We start from the raw sequence: 12,221 nt of genomic DNA, 5'->3' as shown, positions 1-12,221 counted from the left end.
AACCACAAGAGGGTGAAAAGGGGCAGATTTACTGTTAAGTAATACAGCAGAAAACCTTAACTAAGATGCTATGGAGTTTACAACTTCATATGCTTGTTCAGTTACTATACAGAGAAAAATTCACAATAACTTCAAGTTGTCCTGATAATAGCCAACTCCCATATGCATTGCACAGCTGTTTAATTTGAATAATTCAGCACTCACCTGCTCAAAAGACTGGAGTCCTGTTTCTTTTCCTAGTTTGGTCATGTCTGAAGTAATGGCTTTCTTAATTCCTGCAGACAAAAAACAAACAGCAAATCATTCATTTGTTGACATGTTTTATGAGTACACACCTGAGTTCTTCAGTGGACCACAATGGCAACTACATGTAGGCAGGATTGCAGACACAAAACAAAGTCAATGTACTTTTTGCACTCTGTCTACAGCCACAGTGAAGATGCTGGGTTTTACCTGTAGACTCCAACACTGGTCCACTGCAAACATATACATTCTCAGTCTTCTCTGGTGCTATGTACTCCCAGCTTGAAGATGTTTTTCTTCTGGGGCACTAACCTTCAGACTTCCACACTGCCATGCTTTAAACATTTGGAAACATGTCATTTTCCTCCTTTTTCTCAGTCTTTTCTAAAGCCGCCCATCTCTTGTCCATAATTTACATTTAGTGGAAAGATAGACACGGGATGCTTCCATTTCCAATCAACATGCAAAAGAGCAAGCGCATTTCCTCAAGGTTCTTTTAAAACTCCAGTGCCTCAATAAATATTTCAGGGCAAACAGCAATCTCCAAAGCAAAAATAAATAAACCAAAGGCATTGATTTCTTATATTCTGATTCAACCTCATATCCCGATCTCCTGAAATTGATACACTGTGTATCACTTGAGGGGCTCAATCTAGTCACTATAAAACTGGTACAGGAGACTCTGTGGGTGATTCATTTACATGTACAAACAAAACAAAACAAACAAAAATTCTTATTGGAGGCCATTTTCCAATGTCAAGCATTTTTATTCATGGCCTCTGCAGTCTTCTGGGTCTTTCAAGTTCCCTTTTAACACATTTCTACTATTGATACGAAAATAAATACATACATAAATAAATACATTTTTAAAAAATCCTGGATTTATTGAACTTTATTTAGTTTTACATCGGTCGTTTAAAAAAATGGCCTCACTCTCGCGAGCTAGCGTATCATTGGCTGAGCCATAGCAACAGCAGTGAGTCCCTAGCAACATTAAAGACGACAAGGAGCACGTTGGACGTTTCTGTTGTTTTTATATTTCTCATAAACGCTGACTGTTAGTGTTGTAAAACAGGCAATAAATGTAGTGTTTTTTTAAGCGTTTTTAAAATGGGGGACAAAAAGCAACAAACTAAGCGAATTTTTATCAATGACGTCGACGGATATTCCTCCAAGCACCTCGCCAAGGTAAATATAAGGAAACGGGAGTTTTTATTGTTCCTGCCTAACCTGCCACATTAATCCGTTTCAATTTTTCTGACCTACCTGAACAGTTTTTATCCGCATGCGTGGAGACCTCTGAGGATGAAGAAGAAGCGCAGGCATTAACCTCCCCTGAAGGTGAACCTGCTTTCCACGTCGTGGGGACTGTGTCTAGTTCCTCTAAACGTGAAAAGTTGGATTTTTTACGGGAGAAATATGAGGTGAGTTAGGTGCTAAATACGGTGATTATTCACCCTGTGTAAAGTAGTTGGGTGCATATTGGCGTTAATTGCAGGCAGTGGCGAATGTAAACAGTGTTTATTACTTAAACTTAACATCATTTAACTTCTTAAGCCACTGCTGTTATTGTTATAAGTGATTAAAATGGTTGCTAAATTATTAGGCTAATATAATAACATACACTGCCAGGCCAAAATATTCATCACTGGATTCAGTTGAGCACACCGGTAAGACCTTCCACTGAATAATTACTGCAGTGGTTATATAGGTTTTGGCACGGAACAGGTTATTTAACCCTAATTGATGCAGTGAATAGCTTCTCAATTTTTAAGCAACTATGTTTGGAGACATATCCTCTGTTTGTGGAAAAGACTTTACTCAGTTTCAGAAGGGTGAAATATTAGCATCAAGCAAAGAAAACAACTAAGAAAACTGTTGAAACTATTAAAACTGGGTTAAGAATTGTCCAACGCATTATCTGAGGGAAAAATGTGGTTGGGAAAATAAAAAAAACTTGAATGATTATGATTGGAGATTAATGTTTGGGTGACATCAGATTGTTAAAAAAAAAAAGTCTTCAATTTTCTAGTGAGCATAAAGGCTGGACTCTGGGGCAGTGAAAAAGGTCATGTGGTCTAGTGAATCCAGATTTAACTTGTTCCAGATTGATGGGTGCATCAGGGTAAGAAGCGTTGCAGATGAAGTGATGCCTAGTGTCTACTGTTGCTCCAGTTGGTCAGGTCGAGGTTCAGCAACATTATATCCCCAAAAAATGAGATCAGTTGAGTATGTGAATTTATGAATGATGAGGTTTTTCCATCAATGGATTTTTTTTTCTTTCCTTATAGCATGAGTATATTACAAGATGTAAATGGCAGGATTCGTTGGGCTTAAATCATGATGCAGTAGTTCAGGGAGACATCATTTTCACACATGGATTGGCCGCTACAGAGTCCAGATTTTAACCCCACTGATCTTTGTGAAAAGTAAATGCAACTCTGTATGGAAATAAATGTGACAGTGCATAAGCTTATCAAAACTATACCAGTGCAAATGTGCGCCATCATCAAAGCTCAAGGCAGTCCACTGAACTTGTGTGTGACTTTTTGTGCAGGGCAGTGTATTTTTAGAAGATCACATGGTAAGAGTCTGACGAGGACAAATAATTTTAAAAGCAAGATTTTTTTTTTAATTATTTTTATTCTATAAAACGTTTATTTAAATCTATTTCTGGAGATCACAAATAAAATGGAATGTCTAATAGGGTGTACACTTTCCTTTTGCAGTCACCAACCAAAGATGAGCTGCTCCAGCACCTGCTGGAGTGTGATGTGGCGGTGTACAACGTCTCAGAAAGTGCCACAGAGCGGCAGGTTGAAGAAGCAACATGGGCGCTTACAGGTAGGCTTATAAACTGTTGGACAAGCTAATCCCTACTTTAGACTAAAAGACTATGAAAAGATTTCTACAAGACTAATAAAAGATTAGACTTTTTTTTTTTATAAACTATGGGATTTTCGAAGACTGAGAATCTTTCAAGGTCACTGTTTACAAGACTGTGACTAAATTCCCTCATGGTCTTTGTTTAAATGTAAAATAAGAAATAATGTTGAATCAGTGGAGCAGAAACAGAAGGAGTTGTAGGTCATAGCTGACTATTCTATGTGCCCAAAAGAAAAGGAGAAGATGCTGCAGAATGTGCAGGACTCTGGTTGAGTTGAGCAGAGAGCTCCCCCTGTTGTTTGAGTGTGTACATGACTCAATTTCACTATCTGCTTGAGTCAAGACAAAATAAGAAGGTTTGATAATATTAAATATGTTTGATCTTATCAGAGCATCAAGATGAGAAAAAGACTACCTTAAGATAACTCTGAGTAGGTTCTATGACCAAATGATCATGGATGATGAGCACATGCCAAAACATTCATCTTTTTTTGTGACATTTGACGTGTCTGCTGAAAATACTTGAAGTCATTTGGTGTAAAATGACATTAGTAGTAGCCTCATCTCTTTAAAAGAGCCTGCATTGTTCCAGTAATGCTGGGAGTGTGTATGACGTTTATCATCCCTGCTTGTTTTTCTTCTTTTACAAACAGCCCTTCACGATGAGATGGAGAGCTTCAAATCTCAGAAGTTCTTTATCTTAGTCTCCACTGTGATGACGTGGGCCATGACCAAACCTCCAAACCCAGTGAGTGTGGAGAAAATGCAAGTAATGTAAGCTTGTCAGCTTTGCAAACTACACAACCAACAGGAATGTAATTTTGCTCTTCAGGACGAAACTGATGCTCTGCTAGAGGAAGACTTCAGAAGAAGAAAGCCTCACCCCAGTTTCAAAAGCCACAACAGTCTGGAAAATCTTGTGCTAAAACTGGCTAAAGGGGTAAGATTGTGATGGTGAAAATCTCAGCATCCTCCAAAATGTATTCCAGCACAACAGTAGCAATTCATCCCATTGTAAGATTTTATAACAATCCCAGGAAAATAAATATATCTAAATATAACTAAAAATCCTCAATCCTACAGAAAAAGTCCAAACTTGTTGGCTATGTTGTAGCCAGTGGTCTCCAGTATGGAAAGGGGGAGGATCTCTTTCATTACTTTTTCAAGGTAATATCAATATTATTATAAAATATATGTCTTTGTCAATACTGTTTGAATAACATGTTTTTTTGAATTTCTAACAGGTTTCTTGGCTGATGCAGTTTCCCAAAGTTCCCATATTTGGACAGGGCACAAATTACATTCCCACAATTCATGTATCTGACCTTGGAGGGTATGTGCTACATACATATGTGCTATATATACTTGGAGATAATTGTACATAGGTAAACTAACTGTATTTGTCTTACAGAGTGATCCAGAACATCATTGAATTCAAGCCAAGACCAAAGTACATTGTAGCTGTTGATAATTCAAAGAGCACTTTAGAGGATATTGTGAAGGTGATTTTATAATTCAAATGTTAAAGACTTAATTAGACTTTATATTATGGAGAAAAACCCAGAGATTCTCTATGAGCAAGAATTCAGCAAGAGTAGGGAGGAAAAAAACTCCCTTTAAGCTCCAAAAGAACTGGCAGCAGTCAATATTAATTCATCAAACACTGTAGATTGAAAACTACACTCACTGGCCATTTCATTAGTTACAGCTGTTCAGTTGCTTGTTAACATAAATATCTAATCATTTAGTCACTTAGCAGCAGCCTAGGGCACTTAGCCATGTAGACATGGTCAAGATGACCTGCTGAAGTTTAAACCAAACATCAGAATGGGGAAGAAACATGATTTAAGTGACTTTGAATGTGACATGGTTGTTGTTGCCAGATGGATTGGTCTGAGGATTTCAGAATCTGCTGATCTAATGGGATTTTCTTGCACAGCCATCTCTAGGGTTTACAGAGAGTGGTCTAAAAAAGAGAAAATATCCAGTGAGCAGAAGATTTCTGGGTGAAAATGCAGAGGACGTTGACCTGATTACTTTGAGTTGATAGGAAGGCAGCAATAACTAAAATATCCACTAGTTACACACAAGATATGCATGAAGAGCATCTCTGAACATACAGCACATTGAACCTTGAAGCATATGGATTACAGCTTCAGAAGACCAGGATGCTGAGGTTATACTTCACATGGGCTCACCAAAATAGGACAGCAGAAGATTGGAAATATGTTGCCTCATCTGATGAGTCAAGATTTCTGCTGCGACATTCAGATGGTAGAGTCGGAATTTGCCGTAAACAATATGAAAGCATGGATCCATTCTTTATGTACTCCTCTTCTGATGGCTGCCTCCAGCAGGCTAACACACATGAATGTTTACAGCACCATGTCGAATCCATGACAATGAACAATTAAGGCAGTTCTGAAGGTAAAAAGAGGTCCAACCCGGTACTGGTAGTAAGGTGTGCCTAATAAAGTGTCCAGTGAATGTATTGGTAGGAAGAATATTATTAGGTGATTAAAGATCCTTTGACATTTTGATTATAGATCCTTTGTCGCAAGTCACATCTCAGCTTTGACAAAGAAGAAAACAACCTTTTAATTTTTTTTTTTTTTTTTTTTAACTTTATGTCTTTAGATGATAAGTCATGTGCTTGGACCAGAAAAAATTCAGAAATTACCACTACAGGAAGCGATTACCATGAAGGCATTTAAGGTAAAGTATATGATTTATTTCATTTCATGTTAGGGTGATTTAGAATTTTGTCTGCCTATAATACAACATGCTCCTTCAGATCCTCCATAATTAAGTGTTTATTTTGATGTCTTGCTTTTATCACCATGATTATGTGCCTTCAAGAGTGAGAACCTATGACACAGTGCTCAAAAAAAGTACATTACTGAACCGGTAAAATATACTGAAGATCTAGTACTCTGTATATAAACATCTGAAGGAGAATACTTACCCAAGCTTTAGTACTGGTGCTACCACCACGTGAAAATGTAAATGTTTTCTTTAGGCCTTGAAAGTGTTGGAGTAACAGTATATCTGTTATGATGGCCCAAGCCCCAGACTCAAAATTCATCTTTAGCTTCTGTCTTTGAGAGAATCTAAAATTTATTAACTTTCTGGCTTGTTTGCTCTTATAGCTCCAGTTTCTGTAAATATGGATCAAAGAAACCATCTGCTGTTTGTTTGGCTTATAGTAAATATCTGCGCATTCTTTCCCTGCTGCATTATTTTGCATATGTGCCTAAAAATATTTATACAGTTGGTAATTTAACACCTTTTATTTCAGCCAGAGGAACTAATGTGCCTCAGCATCAACCTCCGCCTGGAGACCTTTATCATAAAGGATTTTTTCGACCTACGCTGGACATCTGAAGCAGGGATGATTGAAAACATGGAGAGCATTGTGCAAGAATACAAAGACACCAGACAGCTGCTTGTGAGTGTTCCAAGTCTGGCAAATGAATTTGAACCAATCACCTTATGCAAAATAGTGCATTTTTTAAGATATGCTACCTCATTTGCATAAGTCAGCAAAAAATGTAGGTATCCCACTTGGTGATTGGAAAATTGAAAAGTGAAATGCAATTTGTTTTTTTATGTTTCCTAAAACAGATAAAGTATCACAGTGTTTGTTTCTGTTGCTCTCAAATATGTGTCTGAATCATGAGCTACTCGTTTGTTGTTATTGTTCTTTAGCCAATTAGAATCTTGCTGATTGGACCCCCAGCTGTAGGGAAAACTACCCTTGCAGAGAAGCTCTGCCGTCATTACCAATTACACCACATCAAACTCAAAGAGGTCATTGAAGAGAAGATTACACAACTGGTCAGTGGAAACTGCACACACATACCAGACAGTTGTTTGTCCTCTCACTGCTGCCCTGTGCTGTGCTGCCTTCCTGTGGCAGTCTTTCTATGAAAACAGTGATGCAGCTGCACTTTGAGACATTCAGCTTTTATGTTTCTTTTTGTATGCTGCAGAAGGAGATAGTGAATGGATCTAATCCTGAAAATATCCACCAAGAGGTAATGACTGCTGCACAAAAACAACTGGGCAATATTAACAAAAGCATGGAAGCAAATCAAGGTTGGTAACAGAAATACAACCCTAAATAAAACTGCAAAACAAATGTTCAATTTGATTGATTTAAAAACTTTTCTTTTTGGTTGGATTGTTGGATGCCATCTTCTGAGATATGTAACATAAGGCAGCAATGCTCCTCTGTAAAGTGTGCAAAGGAGATCCCGCCAGAAACTGACAACAAGGTCCCTGCATATTACTTTTGTAGGTGGATGAAAAGAACTTTCACAGCATTTTCAAAGACAGTTTGTTTGGGTCTTTTTTGAAAAGCTTAAATTTGCCAAAACTGTCAGATTCTATGCAAAAATCTGTGTTGAGATTTTAAAATAAGATAAGATAAACTTTATTAGTCCCACAGTTGGGAAATACACAAATTTGCAGCTTCTTGAGTCCAGTGTTTTGTTCCATTAGGTCGACTGGCTGATCATCTGCTTTTTGAAATCATGGAAGAAAGACTGAACTCAAAGCCATGTAAGAACCAAGGCTTTGTTCTTGATGGTTTCCCTGAGACTTATGAGCAAGCAAAGATGATTTTCTCTGGTGGGTTTCATCTATTCATCAAGTTTTTGTGTAAGCTTTTAAGTCTTTGCGCCATAAAGTATAGTGTGTCTCTGTTGCTCAGATGTAAACGAGGATGCCGGGAATGAAGATTTGGAATTGATGTCCAAAGCACCAGCCTACAAAGAGAAGATCACTCCAGGTTGTTTATTACTTCCACCAAGGAGGTTATGTTTTTGGTAGCATTTGTGCGTCTACCTGTGTGCGTGCGTGCGTGTCATTCTGTCTGTAAACGCGATAGTTCAAACAGTTTTGACTGAATGCATATAAAACTTTGTAGGGATGTGGAGTGGGGTCATAATAATAATCCATTAAAATCTGGATTACATCCACCAAGATCTTCAAGGTCAACTTAATGATTTATTGATCAAAAATTGACAAAAAGCCTTAAAGCTTTGAAACTACAGTATGATTGTTACAAGTGTGGAGTGTCAACATACAGTAGAAAGTGCAGTATAAAGATTTAAAATATCATGTCACATTTGACCTCTGATCTCACTTTATATAATCTGCCTTTCTTTCAAGTTCAGCCCAAAATGCATTATATTGCGTTATATGTGTTATAAGAAAGTAATATCAAGAGAAAGAGAATGAGCTGCTTAGTCAGTTAGGAATATACTGTAGTATAACATTGTATTTTTATTATGACTTTGTGGTGTACATTAACAGTAATAGGTTATAATTTTTAAATACATAACAATTTGAATACATGTTCACTGTCGAATAAGTATTCCTTTTTGGAAAACAAAAACTTGTGATCAAAAACTTTTTTATTTGATATTTATTACTAATCATTTAAACAAATTTTACTAAACAATGAAATGAATGCTACACATGTACTGTAAATAAAAAAATACTGAAATAACTATACTCAAAATTGTCAAGTATATTAAAATGGGTTTCAAGAGAGCAAATCCCAAAAGCCTGCCCTTTGCACTTGTTTTTACTGCACTACAAACTTCTTAAAGTACATTTAAAAAGAACAAAGAAAACAAAATGAATATATACATAATACATACTACTCCCTTAAAAGTAAATGCTGCCCAGAGAGTGAGCTGCCTTGGCAGAGGTTTGAGTGCTTCTTGTGTCTGTTATGTCTTTGCTGACTTATTAAAACTCACTTGTATTTTCTGTATGTTTTGCAGAGTATGTATTTGCCCTTGATGCATCAGATGAGTTCCTGACAAGGAGAGTACAAGGACTTCCAGAAAGTGTGGCAGAGAAAATGTGCTACACCCAGGATGAATTTCTGCCTCGTCTGACAAAATACAGACAACTCAGTGGAGTTGAGGAAACACTGTGTGACTACTTTGATCAGATTGAGATTCACCCATTAAGTATTGGTAATGTCTGCAAAGCCACTACAACACTACACTCTGACAGACTGACCACAAAGAAGAAACAAAGAGTACTGAATAACACATAAAAGATGAGACATGAACAGAGCAGTAAAAATAATTCAAAAGAAAGTGAAATTGTCAAACATTTGGTCAAAGTCTGTGTCTGTATTCTCTGTTTCTATTAATATTTTGCTTTTTCCAGTATCGGGGGCAGTATGCATAAAACTGTAGATTCAATACTAACCCTGTGCATACACACGCACACTGTCACCTGCTGAGAAGCAGTTAGACAGGGATTACTTTTCCATCGTCCATCCATCTCCATCACACTTTCAGTATCTCAGTAACCATGCAGGCGACATTTGTTCTTTGGAGCACTCTTGTTTAATCACAAAGACTAAATGAGGATCAACATGAAGTTCAGAGCAAAAGGGCCGTGGCAGAAATAAAAAAGAAATTAAAAAAAAATCGACAGACTGCAAACAACACTAAGAAAAGCAGAATCAGTTCACACAAGGAAATCAGAACATCACAAATAGCAGCAGCTATTCATAGCACCAACAAGCATTACCAATACCACACTAAATTCATCCTGAGATAGATGAGCTGTTCATTGTGTGCCCCGCCTATTGCTCTGTGACAGCTGATAGGCTCCAGCCCCCCCACAAACCTGAATTGTATAAGCTGTTAAGAAGATGGATGGATGGATGGATGGATGGATGGATGGATGGAATGTTTGAGGTCCCCGAATATCAGTTTATGGGAAGATGGGTACGCATGGTTTCAGTTTATACATGTGGCCCCTGGAATAATGAAAGCTGTTCGCACAAGAAAAACATCGCAGAGTTTTCTTTAGTTGTGCAGAAGACTCGAGAATTTGTGCTGAAGTGCAATCACCCATTTTAATGGGGGACAATTAGACTTGCCACAGTAGCTAAAGCACAGATTAGTGATGACTCTTTTCTGTTAAACGTCCCAGTAAAGCATGTTAATGACCCAGCTTGAACAAAAGCAGGACCTCCCTATGAGGACTGCAACCATCATTAATGCACCTGTCCTATCCCTAGAGCAACAAGTCAAACAGCCATGAAAAAGGTTGTTTACAATGACTGTTTGGTGATTTGTTCTTTTCTAGAAGTCAGTACAGATGACCCAGAGTACACAGACATCATGAAGATGATCACACAGGCAGTGGGCACTCCCAAGAATTATGGTTTGAGTCCAGAGGAGCAGAAGGAGCAGGACTGGAAGAAAGAAGAAGAGAGGAGGTGGAAACTGGCTGCAGAGGCTGCTGTGAGGAAGCGCAGGAATGAGGCTGCACTGGCTGAGATGGCTGCTCAGTATGAGGACTGGGTAAGTTCAGAGAAGAAGTGTGCGTATTGAACAGTCACACTTGGTCCAGCAAAGTGTTTAATACCAGAAGATGAAGAGGAAAGAAATGATGTTAAACACTAATTGTAGGTTAAATTATTTTAATTATTAGCAGAAGAATTTATCAGAGGTGAAGAGACAAGAGAGTGAGTTGCTGGAAGTTCAAGTTCTTCCTCTGCGGAACTACCTGATGAAGTATGTGATGCCATCACTCAGTGAGGCCATGTTAGAGTGCTGCAAGATCAAACCGGAGGACCCTGTTGACTTTTTGGTATTTAAACAACAAACTTTCTCAGTTAACATTGAGCAGAACTTTAGTTCACATCACTGAGCTGATGCAGCAGTTGATTTTGTGTGTTATGTTTTGTTTTTGCAGGCTGAATATCTTTTACGGCAAGAGGAATAAGAATTACTCTAATGAAGGCCCAAGGTCTAATGCTCATCATCAACAAGAAAAACCGAAACACTGTTACAGTATTCTTATTAAGATGGAGTGGTTTGATGAGATGGTAGCTGAAGATTGCATTATCTGCATGTTACATAATGCACTCAGGATTCAATTAAAACACATGTACACAAAGCTCATCACCAAAAGTCAGTAACTGCCGTCCTGTGGTATGAAGATAAAATAAACTTTTATACATTTTCAGCACACTTAAAGTATAGATTTTACTAAATGCTCTGAGCTATGAGTGGGATTGCAGCTCTGTCTCCTGTGACCCTCCAGCTGGTGGGTGACTCAGCTTAGACTGTGGCTGAGTCAGCACTTACTGGAAGAACGACTATGCTGGACCTGGTTTTATATAAACACGGTACTCTTCAGAAGTCACACTCTAAGGCTCTGCAGGTGATAAAGCAGAGACAGACTCTTTAAAGAAGCATATATTTTTAATGTATTGTCATTCATATGGACAGAAACCTGGTGTATTGTGCTGCATATGTTAATTTTTATCACTAGAACAAAAATAGTTGTTGCTTTTCTGGTTATTCATAATTAAAAAAACAACAACAACAACAGCAACAAATAAACAGAAAGGAAGAAACTCAGTGTGTAAAATTTCCTGCTTCAGTCCAGCAATCTTTTAAAATCTACTCTTTCAACACCAGATGGTGCATGGAGTCTTTCTGAGAGCCTCTCAGGAAAAGGAAAGATGGGTACTTGAATTAAACTGTTTTTGTAATTGTGTTTTTCTCAATTCTCCCAAAAGACAAGAAGGTGTTTATGTTACATGCACTTCCTTGCTGTGCTGAATAAATTAGTCTCCACAAAGAAAAGGCCTTTGTTGTGATATTCTTGTAAAATATGTCATAAAATAAGAATGCGGCACTCCTGTTGTAGTGGTCATTAAAGACAAAGTGGTGCCTGCAGTTTGCTTTGTAGTCTGTTTGTGACTGAAGGGCTGTCTGCACGCTCGCTTCTGCTCCATGGAAAATAAATCATGGCACAACAGAAACACCTCTTTTGGTGTGCTAGGCTTTACCACAGTAAAGGTCAGCAATAGTTCATTAACATTACAGAACTAGATATTACACTAAATCAGGTTTGTTTATTAAGTCCTCCTAAATGATACATTTTCACAAAGTCTCAAAAATATCAATAACTTGATGTAAGTGTAAATATTAAGTTTACATACACGGTGGGTGAGTTAAAAAAAAAAAAAAGTCCACAGTCAGCTAACCAATTTGTGTCTGCTAAGCCTCACCTCTACTAGGTGGAGTCACTAAACTGCA

General features: G+C 37.8%; 1 protein-coding gene across 2 annotated transcripts; it reads left to right on the top strand.

The window, feature by feature from the left end:
* Positions 1-1,232: 1,232 nt before the first annotated feature.
* On the top strand, positions 1,233-11,751 carry LOC115774377 (adenylate kinase 7-like). Of its 2 annotated transcripts, none has more exons than XM_030721625.1 (18): positions 1,233-1,431; positions 1,518-1,667; positions 2,973-3,087; positions 3,783-3,877; positions 3,962-4,069; positions 4,213-4,296; positions 4,374-4,462; positions 4,541-4,631; positions 5,767-5,844; positions 6,428-6,577; positions 6,838-6,966; positions 7,122-7,227; positions 7,633-7,761; positions 7,844-7,921; positions 8,925-9,122; positions 10,255-10,472; positions 10,606-10,761; positions 10,867-11,751. In XM_030721625.1, exons 1-18 carry the CDS (start codon positions 1,354-1,356, stop codon positions 10,894-10,896), a joined length of 2,082 nt encoding a protein of 693 aa, XP_030577485.1. In that variant the 5' UTR covers positions 1,233-1,353; the 3' UTR covers positions 10,897-11,751. The 2 variants fall into 2 exon arrangements, with proteins under 2 accessions (XP_030577485.1, XP_030577484.1); XM_030721624.1 differs by having other exon boundaries at positions 10,603-10,761.
* The last annotated feature ends 470 nt before the right edge of the window (positions 11,752-12,221 follow it).

Source organism: Archocentrus centrarchus, chromosome 24, assembly GCF_007364275.1.
Source record: "Archocentrus centrarchus isolate MPI-CPG fArcCen1 chromosome 24, fArcCen1, whole genome shotgun sequence".
Taxonomy (NCBI): domain Eukaryota; kingdom Metazoa; phylum Chordata; class Actinopteri; order Cichliformes; family Cichlidae; genus Archocentrus; species Archocentrus centrarchus.
The sequence above is the reverse complement of the archived record's forward strand: the minus strand, read 5'-3'. Positions and strand labels throughout refer to the sequence as shown.

Coding starts and splice junctions, on each gene's coding strand:
- LOC115774377 (XM_030721624.1), top strand. CDS start 1,354: ATGGGGGACAAAAAGCAACAAACTAAGCGAATTTTTATCAATGACGTC. Junction 1,668..2,972: donor TTTTACGGGAGAAATATGAG/GTGAGTTAGGTG, acceptor TTCCTTTTGCAG/TCACCAACCAAAGATGAGCT. Junction 10,762..10,866: donor AGGACCCTGTTGACTTTTTG/GTATTTAAACAA, acceptor TTGTTTTTGCAG/GCTGAATATCTTTTACGGCA.